This window comes from Mesoplodon densirostris, chromosome 18 (genome assembly GCF_025265405.1).
Source record: "Mesoplodon densirostris isolate mMesDen1 chromosome 18, mMesDen1 primary haplotype, whole genome shotgun sequence".
Classification (NCBI taxonomy): Eukaryota; Metazoa; Chordata; class Mammalia; order Artiodactyla; family Ziphiidae; genus Mesoplodon; species Mesoplodon densirostris.
Genome location: NC_082678.1, coordinates 14,820,312 through 14,843,174, shown reverse-complemented (window position 1 = coordinate 14,843,174; position 22,863 = coordinate 14,820,312). Strand labels below are relative to the sequence as shown.

General features: G+C 51.1%; 1 protein-coding gene across 2 annotated transcripts in view; it reads left to right on the top strand.

Annotated features, from left to right (window-relative positions):
* The window catches only part of RPTOR (regulatory associated protein of MTOR complex 1), a 342,733-nt gene that overhangs the window by 252,959 nt on the left and 66,911 nt on the right, over positions 1-22,863 (top strand). For both annotated transcript variants that reach the window (XM_060081126.1, XM_060081127.1), the window contains exons 10-13: positions 5,833-5,908; positions 11,908-12,009; positions 19,526-19,609; positions 21,034-21,144. In XM_060081126.1, the coding sequence (XP_059937109.1) occupies positions 5,833-5,908; positions 11,908-12,009; positions 19,526-19,609; positions 21,034-21,144 (373 nt within the window). The remainder of the gene's footprint in view (positions 1-5,832; positions 5,909-11,907; positions 12,010-19,525; positions 19,610-21,033; positions 21,145-22,863) is intronic.

Genomic DNA, 22,863 nt, shown 5'->3' with positions numbered 1-22,863 from the left:
ATCTGCCCACCCCACCAACAAGTCCATGGGACAGTCTTCCTTCTTGTACATGTTTCTCTGGATATAAAACTGCCTCCTCTAAGATGTGCTCAGCTGCAAAGAGTAAAAAACAACGTGTTGTCCCGGAGAAGAGAGTAAGGAGCACAGCCTGAGCAGAGAGCAGACAGAAGAGACAGGGAAGATGACAGCAGGAGAAGGGGACCCAGGGAGGAAGCACACAGAGATGGCCGGTGCGGAACAGTCACACCTGTCTCTCTTCATCATCCCACAGATCTTTCTCTAGTATTGGCCTGTTAGAACATTTCTGAATTCTGGGATTTGTATAAGTGCTGTTTAATATAAGGTCCAAAGTCTAACAGCAGCATCTCAGAATCCCTCCCATCTCTGTTACTGATACCTTTCCATGCCCTCCTCTAAAACTAGGAATATGGCCCTCTTGCCTGCGAGTTTAGCTCTCCGTGAATCTCATAAAACGAATCCTCATTTGTGGTACAGAGAAACGTGAGCTAACACAGCAACCCACAGAGGCCCAGATAAAAAATGTGGAAAGCCTCCCAGGTATCCCGGGGCACATGGAATTGCTAGCAGTCTTACATGCACCTTTGGGGTCTTTCTACTTCCCTGGTTCCAACCTCCCTGCGCATTCCAGGGCCCCTCTGCAGCTGATATGCACCCTGAAGACTTGAGTACAATGTAGTCCCTCAGCCTGCATGGTCCTCCATCCTGCAAAGCGCACTGTCTGTGGCCTGATACCCTCCCCACTCCCTTTTAGGCGAATCCTGGTTGTTGCACGTTGGGTTCTTTGGGAAGCGGACTCAGAGGTGGAGGTCAGCATTAGGATGCTGTGAGGGAGGGCTCTGGGGATCACAGCCCTGGACAGGGAGGCGGCCTGACCCCTGACCCAGCCTGGACCAGCACATTCCCAGCCGGCATCGTTGGACCCTGACATCTCCCGCTTCACTCCAGCCCCTGCTGCCCTGTCCACTTTGCATCCACCCATTCCAGCTCAGGAGAGGGACTAAGCAGGTTGCTGAGGAAGAACCAAGGAATGGGACTGGTGAGACAGAGAGGCTTTGAAAAAGAATGCCCTTTGTCAGACTATTAGCTATAAAGGGGGAAACCAGGGAGAATCCCAGTACCTAACAGAATGGGGATGTAATTGAGATACATATATTTGAAAAAATGTAAGCCATCTTAAAACTTTGTTTGTGAAGATTATTTATTATTATACAAAATATATGTTAAATGACAAAAACAGAACACCAGACTGTATCAGCAGTATAATTACCTCTATGTTATGCATGGGAAAAGGGCTGGATAGAATTATAGCAGGATGCTACTGGTGCTAATACCAGGACAGGAGGATTGGAATGAGAATGCTCCCTTTTAAAAGTTGGTAGATATTACTTTTGTAATTAAAAATCTACATGTAGATGTTTTAAGCCTTTGAAACACTAAAAGCTATTTTTTAAATTAAGTTATTAAGGTTGAAGTCTCCCTTGTCAAAAATGCAAAACTGGACACAGAAGAATCATTGTGTGCTTTGCATGAAAAAAAATGTAACTAGTAGAATTCCCTGAGGTTTAGTACCTGCACTTGATCTCATTTGGTATTTTTTAAATGTTGTAGAAAGAGCTCATTAAAATCCTGAGTTGGAAATCATTCACATGCATTAGACTCATCCCATATTTGTTACTGTACAGCAAACGTACAGCAAACCAAACGGGATTGTTACTGAAACAACAGTTGCAGGGATAATTTAATTTAACAAGTAGTTTCATACTCACTATGCACAGGACACTGGGAGGCCTTGTAAAGAACATAAAAAGCCGTTCTAAAAAGGTATGAAATCATGCCTGCATATTTATTGAGTATCAAGCACTGGCGACCCAGCCTGGACACATTGTGCGTTTCCAGGTGGGCGTCACGCCCTTGCACATGGCCCTCATGTCACTGCAGACACAGACTCGGGTCGGACTATGTGGGGTCCTGGTATTGTGTCCAGCTGCCACATTTAACACGGCCCTCTGATTGGACTGTGCTACCGTGTTGTAGTTCTAGGGAGGAGAAAACCACTCAGGGTGAGTGATAACCTTTATTTCTTTATGACATCATGCAGAATTGTCTCATGCCAAGTCGGAGACCAGAAATACTTGGTATAAACACTGGGTCAGGCAGCTGTATAGGGCATGCAGCCACGTTGAGGGCCACTAACTTGGTTAAGACAGGAAGACTGCCACATGTTTTCCCTCTTACCCTGGGGGTAGTTAGAGGTAGTGGTTGGAATATCGGTTGGTAACACCAGATCCAGCGGCTTTACAGATGGGGATTTGTTCCTCTTTCCTGTGTAGCTGAGTGGCTCACAGGAGGGACACGGATCTCTGCTCTTCCCCGCGGCCATGTGTGGTGCCTGGTCTAGGGAGGCTGGGGGTGTGGTCTCTGTCCTGGGTGGCAGGTGTCCAGCTCAAGGTCCTGGCCTTAGGGGAGGTGGGAGAGCAGAGGGAACAGGCAGTGGGCTCAGATGCAAAGGCAGGAGATTGTGAGGCCCAGAAACCTGGAAGGTCATGCTCGCCTGCACTGAGGTTTGCCAGCTGCCCCTGAGGTCCGAGGCGCCGCATGGGCTCCTTGCCAGTGAAGCGTTGCCGTGGGCTTTCAGCAGAGCTCATTCGGGTGATGAAACACTCAACAACAATGCCCATAGCTCTTTCTCCCGCCTCGTAAATAGACGAAAGTTTGTACGTCCCCAGGGAGTGCACAGCCAAGGTAGTCGGAAAGAGCATTTGGAATAAATAATTTACCATCTAGTTACTATATTCCTTGGGTGGTGATGGAGAGGTTGAATTTTCAGCAGGGGGAGGAAGGGAACAAAGCCTAACAAAAATTGAGGTTAAAACATAAAGTCATACACATTCACACTTTGCTTCAGGCAGGGGTGCCAATGATGAAATGCTCAGCACCCGGCTTCTGTTTAATTTTTGATGCAAAGCCACCAGGGAGCCGTTTGCCTTCACTTTCAATTTCAGCAGGTCCTGAAACCTTGCATTTCTCCGTGGTAATAACCTGTGCGTTCCTTCCCATCAAGCGAGCCTGGCTGGCTGACTGATCGGTGCAGATGGAGCCGGGCGCTCTTGGAAGGCTGTCCTCCCAGCCCACTCCTTGGGTGCCTGCCATCTTAGGCCCGTTTCCTGAAAACTCGAGCTCTTGCCTGGATGGCACGTTCTCCAGGCCGTGATTCATCGGCAGCCCACGGCTCAGAGCCCGGCTGGTCTGCGCCTCGGGGTGGGGAGGCCCGGGATCCTCCCTCCCTGAGGGTGCAGCCTGTGCGGCTGGTCACAGGGGCTGTGGGAAGTGCGAACGCGGACACCTCCCAAGTTCCATGCTCGCCTGGGTGCCATGGCTCAAGGTTTTACAGGACTTGCTTTCCCACTTTCCCTTAGTGAGAATCCCAAATTAAGACTCCAAGTTCGTTTTGATTTTACCCTAGAAAATGTAGCCACTTTTAACCAACTTGAGTAAATGCTCAGCAGAGGGTACCGTCGTGCTGCTGAAAAGGCTGCCATGTGATCTAGGGCTTGATGGGAGCTCTGAGGTCCCCAACCTGACCCTTTCCTTTTGTAGAGAATCAACGACCGCAGGCCCAGAGGGAGGCCGGCTAGCCCAGCGCCAGCCCGCTGCTCTGTCCCGGCCTCGGCCTGGGGCTTGCTTCAGCCTCACTGCTGGCTGGCAGTCTGTTGGGCCACTCGGTGTCCAGTAGATCTTAGGTGTTCTCCCACGTCCTCTCCTTTCCTCCTGTCCTCCTCGGTGCCTTGAACGGAGTCCCTTGTCCCCTCTCACTTAGACAGCTTTGCCCCTCCAGTCATGGCCCTGCCTTGCTCCCAGTGACAACAGGCGAATCCCTCCTCCGGGGCTTCCTTTCAAGCCAGCAGTCTCCTCTGAGCTGCTTTTCTGGCACAGAAGAGTGCAGCTGGTGGGGACTCAACCCCACTGAGTGATTGGACCCAGGTGGGGGCCAGCCCTGGGGAGCCGGCAGGCCCAACGGGCCACACTCCTCAGAAGATTTGCGCCCAGGCCCCGCTGCAGCTGCGTCGGGTTTTGTTTCGCTCCTTGGGAAGGACTGAGGCGGCAGTAGTAGGTCTAGCTAGGGCGGCCTAGTCCCTCTGCCACTCTGTCTAGGACGCCCAGCAGGGACGTCTTTAATGGGTTATAATTCTCCCTGCCTCGTGACTTTGAGGAGATGGTTCTGAAAGAGGGCACAGAAGCTAGCTTTACAGAAGGTGCAGTTTCGGGGTGCCCACTGTGTGGCAGCTGTAGCAAGACCACCAGCTGCCCTGGACCCCGTCTGCCCCTGTCACCTCCCCCCAACTGGTGCACACTTTCTTCTAACTCTTGAAGTTAAAACTTTTTATTTGATTACATTCAAGGAATCTTTATAGAGCTTAACTGCAATAACTGACTTGACTTCTGTCTTAACAGAGAGTAAGTGTCTCCCTCAGTGCTGCAGAATAACCATTTCGCCTGCAGTCTGGGCGCTTATTGAGCATATGGGAGCTACTTATTGCCCTCACCTTGAGGAACTTTTGATTATCTCCTGATTGCCTCTTAATTAGATTGGTGGGGGAAGGGCGTGCTTGTGCAGAAGGGGCCAGTCTGGGAAAAAAGAAATATCTTCCACATATTTGAAAAATGAAAAAGAGTTCTCTAGTCTTTTGTTCATCTTACATTTTTAGTTTTTCTGCATGTTTTCATTTTTCATTCTTGTTTTGATCCTTTATGAAGACCCATGAATAGGTGCCTCTTGCACACAAACAGGCAGTTATTAGTCTAAATAAACCTAACATGGAATCCTTGAGTGTGTCAGGAAATTGTGCTGGGAAGAGATTGCAATACTGGAAACTAAACCTCTTGTTCTGACCATCACTTTCTTCCACGAGGAGCACGTTTCTAAAAGAAAGGGGGGGTTAGAGTGAGAAAATCGTTATATCCTTGGGAAGCCGCACTTGGATCTGGGACCACAGGGAAAGTAAGAGGATCGTTTGTGTCCAGTTTAGAATCGGTGTTAAACGTTGCCAGGAAATAACGGGCCTCTGTGTGTGTCCCTCCGTGTCAGCCACCCTCCGAGGCCTTCATGGGACCCTGTGTGGAAGACATGATCTTTAGCCTGCCTCACACGTGGTGAAACTGACCCTGGGGAGGTGACACCATGACCCAGTCGGTACCACCTTGTCTTGCACATCTTGTAAGCGTGTGGAGCTGGGTCCGGCGCCACAAGAAGTTGGAGAAGGTAGCCGGGACTACTCATCAAAGAGGCCGCTGCACCCCCAGCATACAGAGCACCACCTGTCTTGTCCCAAGTGGTTTGTGTTGGGCACAGGTGCCGACCACCCACAGAGGGGTGCAGGGGCCTGGCAGTGGGTGGGCCGAGGCGGACCCTTTCTCCCAGCCCCACCTGGCCCGTCTATGGTGAAGTGTCTTGGCCTGACCACGGCCTTTCACGGCAGGTTTGTGTGTGATGCTGCCATGGTCCGGTCACCCGGTGCCCCAGCTGCCATCAACGTGGGCAGGCTGCCGCGCTAGGTGGGCTCAAGTTGGGGGAAGAAACTGCATTAGGAAGTGGACAAGTCTCTTTATTTTTCCTGAGCTTTTTCTCCTTTCAATTTGAAGAGAAAAGCTGTCATAAACAAAATGGCTTTAGCTAGCTGAGAGTTCCTCACCTCCTGTGCCCTTCACCAGCGGCTCTGCCCCGACTCAGCCACCCACGGGCTGCTCTGCTGTCGGGTCCCTGGGTGAGCCCATCAGTAATGCTTTGTGGGTTCCTCTCTGCTCTCTCCCCAGGCAGGCCTGGGACCTGGCTGTCGACATTTGTCTCTCCCAGCTGCCGACCATCATCGAAGAAGGCACGGCATTTCGGGTGAGTCCTCCCAGGGCATCCTACGTGGTCCACTGCAGCAGCTGCTTCTCTGACCACCTGGTCTGCAGAGCCCCTGGTTGGGTGTCAGAGACAGCCCTCACCCACCTGGGAGAAGATGCATTATCTAGAAGCTTAAAAGATTGCACCAACCAGGGGTTAAAGTTAGATTATGAAATGGTCAGCTCTTAAAAACATCTTCTCTACAGTGTTGCTGTCATAGGTCTGCTTTTCTTGATGCGCACTCCCTGATCCCAGGTTCTCAGCCTTTTTACCATGAACAGACGCTCTCAACTTGCGGCCCTGCTGCCCAGTGGCCAGGTGAAGCCTCTAAGGCTGAGGCTTGGCCCCAGGGGGATGTCTGGTCCCCATGTACTTTGCTAGGTGGTGGTCTGGTCATCCTCGAGTTAATGTTGTTTCCCTTGTGGCTCCTGAGGCAGGCAAATCGACTGTCCCCCCACCCCCCCAGGGGTCGTTACAGCAGCTCACCAAGAACCCCCTGTTGCATCCCCCGCACATACAGCCCCTCCTGTTTTCATTCAAGATTTGTTCATTTGATGAGCGTTTGCTGTGCGTCAGACACCACATCTGGGTGCACGTGGGTGAGACCCGGTCCCTTCCCTCAAGTAACCATTGAGAAAAGAGAAAAGCCACCCGTCAAGTTAGAGCACAATTAGATCCCCCATCTGACCCTCCAAGGGACCGGGCAGGTGTTTGGGACTGGAGGAGTGGTGGTGGGGAGCCGGGAGGAAGCAGGTGGCTCCAAGCTGTCCACTGAGGGGACGGGTTGGAGGGTGGGGCTTGGAGATGGGAGTCACTGGCCTCTTTTCCCCACACCGTCGGCTCCGGGCCCCATTGAAGGGACCACAGTGGGCAGCTTAGCCCCCTGGTGCCTCAGTTTCCTTGTTTTAAAACAGGAACTATAGTTGTATCCAGTTCAAGGAGCACGTGAGGACTAGAGGACAGAGCCTGGCACGTGGTACATGCTGGACGCAAGGGTTCCTGGCCCTTGGTGTATTCACAAAGCCCTGACTGCGGCCAGAGGCACCCACGTCTTACTGCAGAGGTTTTTAACTTTCAGTGCACATCACGACCATCAGGGAAGCTTTCAACCTTACTGAGTCAGGGGCCTGGGTGCGTGTGTGTGTGTGTGTGTGTGTGTGTGTGTGTGTACATATGTATTTCTGTGGGGGGTGTACGTGCATGTATATTTGTGTGCCTGCGTATATCTATGGGGTATGAGTGTGTGTGTTCTCTGTGGGGTGTGTGTCCGTGTACATGTGTGTACGTGCATGCATGTCTGTGTGGGGGGAGGGTTGTATGCATGTGTGTTAACTCAGGTGATTTCGATTCCCCCCACCCCGAGACTGGGGTAACTGGGCTATGAGGCCCTCCCTCTCTATTTTATCTTATCTTTCCAACTTCATTGCTTGAATTTTTTTATTATGAACATTTTCAAACCTACAGCAAAGTTGGAAGAACTCTGCATCAAGCCCCCATGTGCCCACTGCTGGGTTCTCCACCAGCACTTGCGGTGCCTGCTCCAGCAGCTCGCCGCTCTCCACCCACCTTTCCTTTAACGCACTTACAAGGGAGTCGAAGCCGGCCTTGCATCTTGAACCCTGAAGTGGGTGCCGGCAGGGCATTCACTTGGCTCTCGCCTATGTGTTTGGCATTGCCTGGGAGACCCTAAACCCTGAGGCAGGGACAAGTCTCTGTGGGGAACAGTCCTGGCCTCCAGCTCCTCACACGCTCCACCTCCACAGGGACAGGGCCTGTTGCCACAAACGTGTTCGGGAACCTCGCTCAACTCATGCTTTTTTGTGCTCTGTGCCTGGTTTTCCTTTGTACCGTCAAGGGGTCGGAGCTGCATACCTCTCAGATAAAGCCCCACGGTTCTGTGTCCTCACCCCTCCCTCCAGTGCCAGGCCTCCTTTTAAGCATCTTCAGCTTCATTTCTCATCTACTAGATTCAGGATTCTGCCTCTGGAAATAATCTCACCAAATTGTCACTGGGAGGGGTACCTGGTGGAGGCCTCACGCTAGCTGTTTTATTTAGTTTTCATTCTTTTGGAAGCATAACATACACATAGAAGACTACAGGCATCGTAACGTGCAGCTTGGTGAATTTACAAGTTGAGCGCGCTTGCGTAACCAGCACCCACTCAGAACATCAGCGGTCCCCCGAGGCCCCTCCCGCTCTGGCCACCACCTCCACCAGGGTGTGTGCTGCCCTGAGGGGTTGGTACTTGGGTAAATAGAATCCTTATGTCTGGCTGCCTCCACTCAATGCCAAGTTTGCTCCATTCACTTGCAGCTCACTCCTATCACAGTGCGGAAACCCCAAAGGTTCCATCCCATGGACCTCACGAACTGTGCTGGCCACTGCCCAGCCGAGACGCTGGAGCCTGAGACAGAAGGAGAAATCAGTCATGCTGGGCCTCTCTTTCTATGAAATTTTGATATTTTGTTCATTATAGATTTTTACATTAATTTTTATTTTCTTAAATATTGCATTAAGGTATTTTTTTTATCTCAATTACTGTGTTTTTTTGGTGCCCCCTTAAATTTTGTGCTTGAGGCGAGTGGGTGGGTGTGGCCAAGTACTGCTAATTCCTCATGCTTTGGTGCGTTAGTGTCAGGTGTGCACACGAGGAGTGGGATTTCTGGTCGCCAGGTGTGCATATTTTCAGTTTCAGTACAAACTGCCGGACAGTTTTCCGAAGTGTGTGTGAGTCAATTTTCAGTCCTTCCCACGATGTATGAGAGTTTTAGTTGTCCCATGTCCTCATCAATACTTGATGTTTTCCACCTTTTTTTTTTCCTTTTGGCTATTCTGGTTCATTATGTAAGGGTATTTCATTGAGATTTTATCTTGTATTTCCCTGATGGTTAATAGAGTGGAGCCCTGTTTCATGTTTTTATTGGCTTTTTGAATATCCTCTTTTATAAATTGCCTGCTCAAGTCATGTGATCATTCTTCTTTTGCGTTATCTGTTTCTTATCAATTTGTAGTGGTTCTATTTATATTCTGAATACAAGTCCTTTGTCACACATTGTGAATATCTTTCTTCATTCTGCAGACTTCATTTTCACTTTTTTAATGTTTTTACTTGATGAACAAAAGTTTCTTGTTTTACCATATCCAGTTTACCAATGTTTTTTCTTTTATGGTTAGGGCTTTTGGTATCTGTTTAAGAAATCTTCACTTACTGTGAAACAGCCGACATAAGTGTGTTTGGACTGGGGATGGCAGGTGAGAAGAGCAGGAGTGTGTTGAGGTGAACTAGCTCTCCTCCCTCCCCACGGTGACCTCACAAGTTGAGGTGGATTGGCCCCCAGGGTCAGGCCTGGCTCTTTGTGCCCAGAGCTGGCCTTTCTGCTCTTAGTCCTTCACGCTTGGCGCCTGTTTTCAGACCCCCCAGCCTGTCTGACACGTGGGCTAACCACAGGGTCGACCACCTGGCATCAGAATCGTCCCAGGAGGCCCAGGCCACATGGCCACATGACTCAGAGCCTCTGCCCACAACCTGTGAGCTCTCCTCCAGAACACTCATCCTGGGTTCTGCTTCTTCCCCCCAAGAATCTACACAGTATTTCCGGGAGGTAATCGTGAAGATTTGGCCCAAAACATCAACTCTGTGAATAATCTCAGGCACTCACGGGGCAACTCTTGAGCTGTTCTGTGAAGTGTTACTTAAAATGCTGAACCACACTTATGGTGGGGCGTTGATCTGATCTGTCATCTTCCCCGTGGCTTTAAGAAGCATGACAAACCTCATAGCATACTTCAATGGCAAAGGCTTTTCCCTCTTTGTCAGCTTTAGGTGCAAAGATCAGGAATGTTTGTCATTCAGGACGGAGTGGCTTCTTCAGCAATGAGCAGTGTGTTTGCATCCATAAGGCAAAACGAAGTGAAGGAAATGGGGGGAGATGGAATTATCTGAGTTTCCCGACTTCCCCTCCCAGACTGAAGGTCCCCCTCACTCAGTACAGCTGGGGAGGGAGCATTTAACAAGATTATTGTTTTTAAACCAATTTGTGAATAACTCACACTTAAAAACAGGAAAATCACTTTGAGGGCTCCATCCCAATCCTCAAGTTGCCCTCCAAATTTGATTAACTTCACGTACACTGACTTTGCAAGAACACGCATTCCTAAGTGTGAAAGTCCTCTGCCGAATTCTCACACAACACTGACTTCTTTACAAGGGGCACCATGGCTCTGACCACCAGGCCCCTCTGTGGAGGGTGCGGTGGGAACACGCCTGGTCTGGCTTGCAGCTCTGCTGGAGCCCTGCCCACGGCTTGGAGTCCTCTATGTGCACACTTCCACACGTGCAGGAACCTGGGGCCACAGCCCGCATCCCTGCCTTCCCACCCACCCTTCCTTACACAGATACCCGTTTTCCCCCTGGGGAGACAGAGTGGGACAGAGAGGAGTGGGCCGGAGGCAGAGATTTGGAATTCTTTCTTTCTGGAGCTCAGGGACAGCAGAGCTGCGTATTAAGTGGAAATGCCTATGTAAGACAGAAAACCCAGCAGTCCTACTGCTCGGTCTCTCAGTTCCCAGACCTCCTTCTGACAGCCTGGACCCCCTCCTACCTGCGTCGCTACTTCTGCAGTTTCCCTCGTCCTCGTCATCTCCACTAAAGGCATCCCCTCCGCAGTGCCTGCGCGAGGACAAGCCAGCCTCCGCACCCCCACTGCCAGGCTGGGGAAGCCCACTGTGACCTGCTGCGGTCACTACCCTCCAGGGGCCTTAAATGCTGCCCGGCGGGCTGCCCGGACACATCTCCTTCCTTCCCGTCCCCTCTCCGCTCGCTCTGCCTTCCATCCACAGCACCTCCTTTTCCCACCTCGCTGAGAGACGGGAGCAATAGAGGGATCCTCTGTAAGTCCTGCCACGTTGGCCCTTGTCCTGCATCCCGGCCCGTCTGTGTTGCATCTCCCGCTCCCAGCAGTGCTGCCCCCAACCTGTGCGCCAGACGTCCACTCGCCAAGGCCCTCGCCCAGCACCTCCCTCCTTCATCAGCAGTTTCCCCCTCTTACAAATATGCCCTTATTCTCCCACCTTTAAAAAGAAATTCCTAGTCACGTGATCCCATCCGATTTTTCCCGCCCCCCGCCCCCCCATGTCTCTCCTTCCCCTTTGCAGCGAGATTCCTGCAAAGAACTGTCTATTCTTGAGTCTCTGAATCATCTTTTCTTCTGTTTGAACCCAGTCCGGTTGTGATTCTGCCCACTACCGGGGCTCTCCTATTACATCCTTAATAGTCTCCAGGGCCCTCCTTGTCGCCATCAGCTCTGGACCCTGGTCCTGCCTGACCTTCTACAGTCATGGAAGGTGCCGACCATGTCCTCCCCCTAAAACACTCCTCCCTGGCATCCTGGCCACCACCCACTCCTGATCCCCCTCTGCTGGCCTTGCCCTTGTGTCTCCATCTCCTTGGCCTCTCACTCTTGGGGGGCTCCAGGGCTCAGCCCGGGGTCCCCTCTGTTTCTCACTTAACTTTAAACTAGATCTGTCTCTCCAGCCCAGACCTGTCTCCTGGACTGCGGGCTCATGTAGGCCATCGTCCCCCTGATGTCTCTGTCGGGTGTCCAGTAGGCACCTCAAGCTCAGAGTGTCCAAGCTGAGTTCCCCACGTGCTCCTCCCAAACGTGCTCCTCTTTCAGTCTTCCTGCCTCAGGTCTTGGGACCCCGCTTCCGGGTGTTTAGGCCCAAGCCCCGGCATTAACCTTACTGCAACCCTCTCTTACCCACACCCAGTCTGTCCATGCAGCCTCTGGCTCTGCCGTATGAAACATCCTGGTCTGACCATGTCTCACCACCTCCTCTGCTATGGCCCGGCCCTGTGTCCCCTCGCCTGGATGGTGGAGGCCGAGTGGAGTCGGGGCCTCACAAAGACACACGGCTGAATCGATGGTGGGGGCGGTGTGTAAAGGCAGAGCCAGGTGAAGAAGGAGAGCCCCTGACTAACCCTCTGCTTGTCCCACAGCACAGCCCCTTCTTTGCTGAGCAGCTGACCGCCTTCCAGGTGTGGCTCACGATGGGCGTGGAGAACAGGAACCCACCTGAGCAGCTTCCCATTGTCTTACAGGTGAGTGTCTCCAGGTGAGCCAGATTGGTGAGGGAGCTAGAAAACTCCGCAGCCGTCCGGGAGGGGACTAGTTTATTGGGACCGAGTGTGCTGGTGTGTGACAGCCCTCCTGCTTTGGAGCTAATACCTCCTTGTCTCCCGGGCTTGCCTGGCGAAGTCACTGAAGCCTCTCCCCCCCAATTAAACACTGATCTGGGCTGTCGTCAGCTGCCCTCCCCTCCCCCCAGTGCTGCTGCCAGCGAGCTCCGTTCCAGCACGGCTCTGGCGTCAGTGCCCCTTCTCTTTGGAAGGATATGAGATGCAAATCAACTGCGGAGAAAATGGGAGAGCCTGAGCAAATTACACACGCAGGTCGTGGGCACTGCTCCCGGCGCCTGTGGGTTGCTCACTTCCAGGGGGCTGTGCCCAGCAGTAGCTGTGGGCTGTTGCACTCTGGCTGTGCCGTCAAGCACAGTCACCCGTATGGCCTGTGTCAGTGTTCATGCGGTGCCCCACAAGTGGTTTGGGAGATCAGTTCTGTGGGTCTCACCCCGCTAAGTTTTGGGTAATGAGATGGCAAAATACCAAAATAAGTCACAGGCAGGAAGTTTAGGAAGTTTTCACAGAACTTTTGTTTCAGTTAATGTAAATTTATGGGACAGGTGTAGGGACCAGGTCATGACATAAGCAAAGCTGTTCTGCTCTGAGACAGTGTCAAATGAGATTTAAAACCACTGTCAGTGTAGACACCAAGGCCTAATAATTCACTTTAGGCCCTGGAAGAGATTGTGTGCAGTGGGGATGAGGCGGTTGAACTTGGGTGAGAACTGTGGACGGTTGTGGGAGGAGCCGTGCCCGCAGCAGGAGGGGGTGGGCATTTACATCCGTGTCCAGTTAGGAAGTGGGGTCATAAATTCTGAGAGCTGGCTGGGAAGACCATCACCTTCCCCCCAGAAAGCTGATTAGGTTGCTTTGCCTCACCTGCCCAAGGACGAGGCCTTGCCTCCCCCCAGGAGGGCCCCACTTTCTCACCAGGCTGCTGACCACGTCTCGCAGAAGTACCATTCATCTTCACTGGGCCAGATGCGCTCTCTGAGCGGCTCTCGCCGCTGAGGACAGTTTGAAAAATAGGTGAATGGCTGATCCCCGTCCCACCTGGAGCGTGGCGGGCCCCCTCCCTGCATGGTCTGCTCTCCCGCTCTGTGCTGACCGCATGGTGGGCTGGGAAGGTGCCTACGACAGAACTGAGGTCTCATCTGGCTCAGGACTGTGTGCCGGGACCCAGGCAGCAGAGCAGTGAGAGCAGTTTGTGCAGTTGTGGAAATGCCACCACACAGCCTTGTCCTCGTGGCTTGATAATTACGTGGGCACAGGGTGTTGGCCAGGATCCTTCCCTGGAGATATTTTGGTGCTTTTTCTGTCTTATGACTGCTTACTTTCTGACATTGTGAAAAGAATGCAGAAATTATTAGTATTCCTCGTGTGTGTTTCTAGATTAGTTTAGACTATCTTGAGTTTGCAAGGTGAGCAATAAACAAATTTTCAAAACAAAACAAAACGAAAAGCAACGATAACAACACAACAAAGAAAACTCGCCATTTGGCAGAAGCCCACGAGTTCTCATGCAGCGAGTGGAAGGCTGACAGGCAGGGCTATGGGACAGCAGTGGCCGGTTGGTTGCTGTGCTCCCCAGCTCCTAGGGTCATCCGAATTTTCATGAGAGGAGACTGTGGCCAGCCTCCACTGACCTTCCTATTATTTCAATAATGTGATAGATAAAATCGGTCCTTCCCAAGTAGGGGCACAATGCCCAGCACTGAATCCTGCCTGGCAAACAATCCTGTTGTAAATGGCCTCCTATTGACTTTTTCTTTAATGCCCCATTTACAACCCACACGCCCTCAGGGAAAGAGAAGACCCAACTTCCTGATGCCAAAATGAGGGAATGACTCTGAAAGAAAAGAAAGGGGCATCTTCTGTGCGATCTTTCAGACGAATATAAACCATAGGTTCCTCATCATTCTGATGGGGGGGTCTGTCTGGGCTGTGTCCCACCTGGATCAGTGCAGGAACCTGTACTTAACAAGAAAACCCAACACAATGCAAAGGAGAGCTTGCTTCATTTGGGGTAGCCCGCAGTGTTGGCTTCTTTCTCATTAATTCAGTTATTTTGCCAGAACCTGGGCCCCATTATCCATAAATTATCCCCAGTGCCTTGTCGAGTCAGGAAGTGTTGCTGAAGGGAAAGAGAATTTTAATACAGAGACGTCACAGCTTTTCCAATCCCTGCTAGTTTTTCCACTGCCTGCTACTTTTTCCACTGCCAGAGACCGTTTTCTCCCTCCGAAAACTCAGAGGCATTAACTGAGGACCATCAGGGTAAAATGAACTGTCTTCCTCGGGCTGATTTGCAGCCTCTCGTGTAGACGTAAGCATGAACGTACGCTTTTCCTGACCAGTCCTGATGTCCTTTTTCACCTTTTAAAAATACAAATCAACAGAAAGGATGGGAAGGAAGATTCTTGAGCCCTGCCACACTGCAAGCCCTGGCCCTATGGTCTCCTGGTCTGGTGGCCCTGCCTGGTACTCAGCATTACTGTCTGCACTCCCTCAGTGGCCCATGTGCAAAGAAGCCCCAGACAGAGAAGGAGGAATCAATGTTGTGGAAAAGAGAGGGAAGAGAGAAATTTTACAGGATTCCGTGTTAGTACCTTTATACAGATACTACAAGTCAGTGTGGGCATTTCATTAGGAAACCCTGTTTGCTTTCATGGCATCATTTTATTTACAAATAGAATTTTTGGTCTGAAAGTACAGGATTATTATTAGGTGGCATCAGGATAATAACTAGGATGTTATTATTACACATATTATATTCATCGGTGGCTCCAGAATCTCTGATCATCAGATTCCTGGGTCCACCAGGCCAGGACTGGAGCTTGAGAATCTGGTTTTTAAGAAGCAGCCCTGTCCAGCAGTCTCAGCGCAGAAGCCTGAGTGAGTTTTTTGTGCACAAGGCAAATGAAAGGTTGTTGCCCTAGCAGCTCTGTTTTAGTTTGGGTATTCGTATCTCCATGATTAATCTTCAATTTGGGTTACCACAGACAGAAAGAAATCCCAGTAACTCATTTAGTTCACCAACATTTATCTCTGTAATTTCCCCGGGGCCTGAGGCACACTGAAACAGGATTTTTTTTTTTTTTAAGTACAAACAAAAGCCAGTCCTTTTTTAAAAAAGTAATTTTAATTTATGTTGGGCCTCAATTTTTTTTAAATGTAAATCAACAGAAGGAATCGCAGGAAGGAGTAACGTTTAGAAAAACCAATACTTGACATTTTCCCTAGGACTTGTTATTGATGCTGTTTATTTTCCAATGAAACATCAATACCCACAGCACAAAACCCTGCACTGCTGAGGGTCTTGAGTCTCTGAGACAAGTGGGCTGTCTATTGATGCTTTAATGGGTGTTTCGTCAACACAGACGACAAGAGTCAGGAAAGATCGCATTGCAGTAGTGATGGTGATGGTTTCCCTTTTACTTTTGCCATCTGTAAATAAGACCTTGTAATGGAGACCTCTTACTGCTGGTCAGTGCACATGAGATACAAACAATGCGAACTTCGCGGGGTTAGGTTTCTTGGCCCAAGTTGCCATTTCTTCCACTGCAAAGTGCTCTGCTATTTACTTGAAAACACAGAGCTTTATTCACGTTGACAGTGTTTTAAATAACAAAGGGAATCAGTAAATAGAACCTTTACAAGTGTTAAATGTGTTTGATGTCTTTGATTTTTGAGGAATTACACCTGCTTTCACAAACCTAGTAAATGGAAGGTTCTGCCCGCCCGCCCTGGATCTCTAGAGACTTGAACCTCCGGCAGTTCCGTTTTCTTTAAAAACAAATAGGGAGGGCTTCCCTGGTGGCGCAGTGGTTGAGAGTCTGCCTGCTAATGCAGGGGACACGGGTTCGAGCCCTGGTCTGGGAGGATCCCACATGCCACGGAGCAACTAGGCCCGTGAGCCACGACTACTGAGCCTGTGTGTCTGGAGCCTGTGCTCCGCAACAAGAGGCCGCGATAGTGAGAGGCCCGCGCACCGCGATGAAGAGTGGCCCCCGCTTGCCACAACTAGAGAAAGCCCTCACACAGAAATGAAGACGCAACACAGCAAAAATTAATTAATTAATTAATAAAAACTCCTACCCCCAACATCTTCTTTAAAAAAAAAAAAAAAATAGGGAAAAACAAATACCGTATGCTAACACGTATATATGGAATCTAAGAGGAAAAAAAAAAAAGGTCATGAAGAACCTAGGGGTAAGACGGGAATAAAGACACAGACCTACTAGAGAATGGACTTGAGGATATGGGGAAGGGTAAGCTGTGACAAAGTGGGAGAGTGGCACGGACATATATACACGACCAAACGTAAGGTAGATAGCTAGTGGGAAGCAGCCGCATAGCACAGGGAGATCAGCTCGGTGGCTTGTGACCACCTAGAGGGGTGGGATAGGGAGGGTGGGAGGGAGGGAGACGCAAGAGGGAGGAGATAGGGGGACATATGTATATGTATAACTGATTCACTTTGTTATAAAGCAGAAACTAACACACCATTGTACATTGGAGTATTTATTATACTCCAATAAAGATGTTAAATAAAAAATAAAAAAAAACAAATAAGGAATTCCTTGGTGGTCCAGTGGTTAGGACTTGGCGCTTTCACTGCCAGGGCCCAGGTTCAATCCCTGGTGGTAGAACTAAGATCTCACAAGCCGCACAGCACGGCAATAAATAAATAAATAGTCAATCAAATCGCTTCTGAGAGATGGAGACATCCTGTAGCTGGATGCTGACACCGAGACTAACATTCATCACACCCCTCATACCAGACCGCGTTGTACCAGACAGGCTGCGTCTCATTTGATTCTGAAAATAAGCCCAAGTCACATGTTATCTCTACTCTTCTTGATGAGGAAACTGAAGTGTCCAGAGGTTGTGATTTAAGCCACACTGTGAGGAAGTGAGATAGTCAGGTCAGCTTGACTCCAAAGCCCATGCCTTTCAGCCGTCTAACCTTGCCCTCCAGATCTGTCTTTCCACTGCAGTGGCACAAGGTAACCCATGAGTTAAACATGGGAAGGGGATCAGGCCCCGTTCAGATAGGCCCCTGTGAGCAGCCCCACATAACCTCTCCCAGCTTCTTGATTAGAGAACCTCAACTTCTCCAAACATAAAATGAACCACTCGATCATCCGTCTCAAAATAGCGATGTGGAAACAGGCTCCAAACCAGTGGGAAATGACATTCCAGCAGCTGAACCCAGCCACCTCCGCTTCCCTGACCCCTGGGCTGCCCGCGGGCTGGGAGCACCCACTCTCACCTCCTCTACAGCCACGGGCCGCGCGTCCACCTGGGGAAGCTCCCCAGCCTCCCCCCTCCACCCAGGAGCCCCTCCTCAGGAGGCTCATGCTGCCAGGACCCCCTCCCCTCTTTCCACTCCCTCCAGCATCTCCTGCCACCTCCTCTGTCCCCCACCTGGTGACCCTCCCTGCTCCCCACCCTCCTCCCGCCAACCCGTATTCACCCCTCAGAGGGTAGCCCCTTGAGTGCTCTGGCTGCTCTGGCTGCACCATTTCCTCACCCCCGTTCAGTCGCTATACCACGGTCCACATCCCTGCAGCCAGAGGGTCCTCTTCACGAGTCCCACTACTGATCCTCACCTCCCAGGAGCAGGTACATAGTTAAACACGCCCCCCCGCCTTCTCTCCCACCTCCCTCGCCGGTCTCTCTACCCAGCTTCCCCCTTGCAGACCACCCCGGGCTGGCTGGCCTGTCCGTCTGTTCTTTCCTCTTGCCTCATTCCAAATCTTCTCTTCCAGCGGCTCCTTTCGCTGACCCCTATTCCCCCTCCTCCAGCAGGCTTTGTCGGTCACGCCCGCCAGCTGTCTTGGAGTCTGTTTCTCCCCATCGGTCATGGCCACGGTCAAGTCCACCCATCCCACCCCTCCATCCATCTTCCTGCCAGCCTATTGCCCACAGCAAGCACATTGGACGGGTCCCTCTGCTGCTCTTCTTAGGAAAAGCTGAAGCCCTTAGCTTGGTCTGCAGGTCCAGCTGGTTCTGGAGCCTCCCCCGTCAGACTGGCCACCTGCCCTTCCTTGGGGAAGGCCCACACTTTCCCAGCCCCTCTGTCTGGAACCTAGGAACCCCACACGTCACCCAGTGGGAGGGAGAGCTTTCAGACCCCCAGAGTAGGGAGTGGCCCCCAGTTGTCTGTTCGATGGTTATTGCAGTGTGGCTGCGGAATGTCTGTGTCTAAGCCAGGTGGTGATGGGAGGGGCCCTGCTGTTCCCAGTTGCGCCCAGCACCGCGCCCGCACACAGTAAGTCCTCTGTTAATGTGACCTCTGGGTACACATCATGAGGGAAAACTCAATATAAATGACTCCATTAAAGTTTAAAGCTTTGACATAACACAGGAAAAAAGAGAAAAATACATGGCAGAGGTCGCTGTTTTTAATTTACAAAGAATCCTTTCCTATCAAAAAGAAAAAGCCAAACATTTAAGTAGGAAAATAAGGACATGCATGGCCAGTTTACTAGAGAAATAGCCTATTAACCTATGAAAAAATATTCAACCTCACTTGTAATCAAAGAAATTCAGATTAAAAGAGCATTTTATTATTACCTATCATGTTGGCAAATAATAGTGTAACGTGGGCTAATATTTTGCTGGTAGCTTTTAATTTGATATTTAATAGAACTCTTGTGGGTGGGTCTTGTGTTATGAATTAGGAAATTAAGGTTCAGAGAAGTTATTTTCCCAAGGTCAAGTAGCCCGTGAGCACCGGAGCAAACGTGTCCTGGTGCCCGGTATTCAGCCAAGGCTTGGTAGGCAAGTTGGTTCAGCTGGAGGGCAATCTGGTGATATAAGTGTGTATGCTCTGACCCTGTAATTTTACTTCTCAAGTTTATCCTAGGGGAAGGGGAAAAAAACGTAAATGTGCAGAGATCTACCTGGTAGGATTTTTATCACAGCATTGTTTACAATAGCAAAAATTTGATAATAATTTAAGTATCTAGCAATGGCGAGATTGTTTAAATGAATTATGCACATTTACAGAAAAGAAGTTCAGCGCTGCCCTTGGCAGCCGTAATGATCAGACATATCTAGCTATGTGGAGTGAGTGAGGGTGTATCATTTAGTCAGAAAGGAGATGAGAAACACAATAGTATCTTATCGAATTTAGAACAAACGGGACGTTGTACATAGAGAACAGTGTCTGGAAGTGGATAGACCAGTGTCATCAGTGGATATTTTCTTAAATGAGGTTATAAAGTATCTGTTCTAGTAGCTCCTACAGCGTGCACATGGTTTACCTGTTCATGAAGAAATGGAGCATTCCCAGCCTGTGTAAAGCATGAGCCATAGAGAAAGGGGCACCTGCTGACCTGGGAGAACAGCCCTCGGGGATGCTCATCCTGGCTCCGTGTTGCGGGGCAAGGGGTGTTGCGGTGACACCGCCTCTTCTCCCTTCCAGGTGCTGCTGAGCCAAGTACACCGGCTGAGAGCCCTGGACCTGCTGGGAAGATTTCTGGACCTGGGTCCCTGGGCGGTGAGCCTGGTGCGTGCTTCCTGTGTCCGCAGTTGGGGGCGCGAGACTCCACGTCACCGTCTGATGAATCAAGGGACCTTGGCCATGCGGCCGAGGATGACTATGGGGGTGGCCGTTAAGCCCACAAGGCCCCTGTGGACCTCACTCTTTGCACCTTCATTGTCACATTGTTGGGGGGCCCTTTCCCATCCGCTGTTAGGCTTCACCTTTGCAGGACAGAAAGTGTCCTTTAGGGACACTCTAGGGAGGCGCTCAACCCTGCCAGGCCAGGAAGCTGGCAGCCTCTGGGCTGAGTCACCAGCCACACGCAGCGTGTGTTCTCCTGGGAGAAGCCTGCGAAGCCTCACTCGCCGTCCTTTCACTGTGGTTTTAGGCACAACTCTGAAACACTTTTCTATCATTCTATTCACAGGAGAGTAGAAATGGCCGTGCAAAACACTGACAAAAATACAGTCAAAAGTGATCCATTTTTCCAACACATAAATCACCAGGGAAAGAGATCACGAGGGACCTAGAGATAAAAGGGGATTCAGGAGACCCACCACCAGGTGCAGGGTTTGGACCTCATAGGGCTCTATTGGCAAATGAAAATTTGAAAGTTAAAATTTGAAAAATTAATATTCATGAAACAATTAGAAATTTTACATGAACTGAATATTTTATGTTATTAAAGAATAATTGTTGAGACTTCCCTGGCAGTCCAGTGGTTAAGACTCCTTGCTTCCGATGCAGGGGGCGCAGGTTCGATCCCTGGTTAGGGGACTGAGATCCCACATGCAGTGCAACACAGCCAAAAAAAAGAACAGTAATTGTAATTGTTCATTTTTTTAGGTGTGGTAGTGGTATGTGGTCATGTTTTAATAAAAGAGACCTTATTTTTTAGAGATAAACACTTAAGTGTTTACAAATGACACAATGTGATACCTAAGACGTGCTTCAGAACATTCAGGAAAGGACGGTGGGTAGGGCCAGCCAGGACGCCACACCCTTTCGGTTGATGGCATTGAAGCCAAGTGATGGGCACATGGGAGTTCAGCATATTATTTTATCTCCATTGATGTATATTTAAGTTTTTTCATTGTATATTGTCAACCAAGAGTCATAATTGATAGTTCAACATGAAGGAGAAGACGGAAAACCTAAAAATTAGGAAGAATGCACGAGCAGTCCTTGCTAGCCCTCTTACACTCCCAGGTGCCAGCAGGGAGGCCATATGTAGCTCACCACAGGTAGACTCAGGTGGAGGCCTGGCGCGTCTCTTACCTTGTGAGCTGTGTGAGCTCGTGCAGCCCAAGCAGGCTGGCCTGGGTCGCTTCCAGGAGAAGGAGTGGAGGTGAGGGAGGCATGACCCTTCCCCATGCAGCTCTGTTGGTGCTGAGGACACCATGCGCCCTGCTCCCTCCAGCGCGGGGCTGACATGCTCTCTCTCGCAGGCCTTGTCTGTGGGTATTTTCCCCTACGTGCTGAAGCTGCTCCAGAGCTCAGCCAGGGAGCTGCGGCCTCTCCTTGTCTTCATCTGGGCCAAGATCCTCGCCGTGGACAGTGTGAGTAATGTCTGTCCCCCCCCCCCCACCGACAGGAGAGCTGCTGAGAGTAGGGCGGAGGGCCCAGCCCCACTGTCCATTCTCCCTCCTCCTGGCCTCACGCCTTCCATGGCCCCCCTCCCTCCCAGGAAAGGCTGTGCTTCCCCTGGGCCCAGTCCTGGTCTGTCACGCTGGCCCTCGGCTCACCCGTTGTCTCTTGTGCGCTGCCCCCTCCTCACCCACAACCACCCCTCCAGCCAGCGAATGACCCTGCCCGCTTCCTTCTTGACGCTCGGGCCCTGCCTTGCCCCATCAGTCTCCTGTCTCCAACCAGTGCTTTCCCTCCCCAACCCTGACCCTGGGGACAGTCCCGTGGAGGCCCAGGCTGTCACCTGTAAGGCTCAGGCCACGGCACTAGTGGTCACTTCTCAGCCATGATGGCCCAGCCCACATCTCCAGCTGTGCTCCCAGTAGGCACCTCCCCACCCCTGTCCTCGTGCCTGTGGGTCTGCAGTCACATGGCCACTGCTCGAAGTCCTAGGCAAGGCCCTGTACTCAGAACTGTGCTGAAGGCCATAGGTGTCGCAGAGCTCACCCGTCCCTGCCCTCGACACTGTCCATTGGGGACAAAACCCTCTGCTATGAGGCCGAATCCGCACACATGCCTGGCACGAGGGTGACTCTTCAAAAAGTGGAGAAATCTTGTGGGCGGGGCTGCATTTGTGTGCCTCAGTGTAAAGGAGATTATAATGTTAACCCAGGTGGCAGGGGGCCACTGAGGCCACTGCTGCAGGAATTTACACCCAGAGGGAGGGGTGAGGGTGGCCGGAAGGTGGGGGCTGCTGGACAGGAAGGGCCAGGGTAGGGGGCGCACAGGTAACAGGAGGGCCAGGCAGGTGTGGAGAACAAATGGTTCTCGAGTTTGAACCTGTGTGGGGCGTGGGCCGGCTGTGTCAGTGACAGAAGGGCGCTGAGCGGGGAGGCGTGGTGAGGGGAGCGCTCAGGGGACCACTGGTGATGGGGCCTCATGGCCTGGGAGATGGAGACTAGGGCCCTCGTCTACCCGATGACTATGGCAGGCAAGTCCTCGAGGGGAAATGTGACATGAAGGCCCAGCGGGCTGAGGGCTGAGCTTCGGGGTCTGCTCTTCGGGGGACAGAGAAGGGAGGGTGGAAGGAGGTTGTCAGAGAGGGGAGGGCTGGGAATCTGATAACAGAACATGAAGAAGGAGGCTCCGGAACAAGGGAGAGCGCTGGGAGCGGGACAGAAAACCTCAAAGAGGCTGCCGCACTTGGCAGTCAGGCTTCAGAAGTGCGTGGGGAGGGAGGCAGAAATGGGGGCTCTGGGGAGGAAGGACGGGGTGCGTCCCTCAGCTTGCTTGAGGGGTTTGTAAGTGGGGAGACGAGCTGGCATCAGTGGTTGGGTTTGCTTGCTTGTTTGGAAGGAATGGTGACTTAAATGATCTCTAGTTGGGAGAAAAGAATCAGCAGAGAAACAACCATACATCTAATTGGACTTTGACCCGCTCGCTGTGTACATGTGCGTGTGCACACGTGTGTGTATCTGGGTGATGCCCCGTGGCAGGGGCTCTCATGTGAAGATTCTCTTAGTTCTTGCATAACTCCATGCTATAAGTGTGGTTTTGTAGATTATTTGCAGATAAGAAAATGCTCATTTAAGGAGCTGCCCAGGAGCCCATAGCAAACCTGTAACAATTTGCTGTGAGCTGAGTGGAGCCCT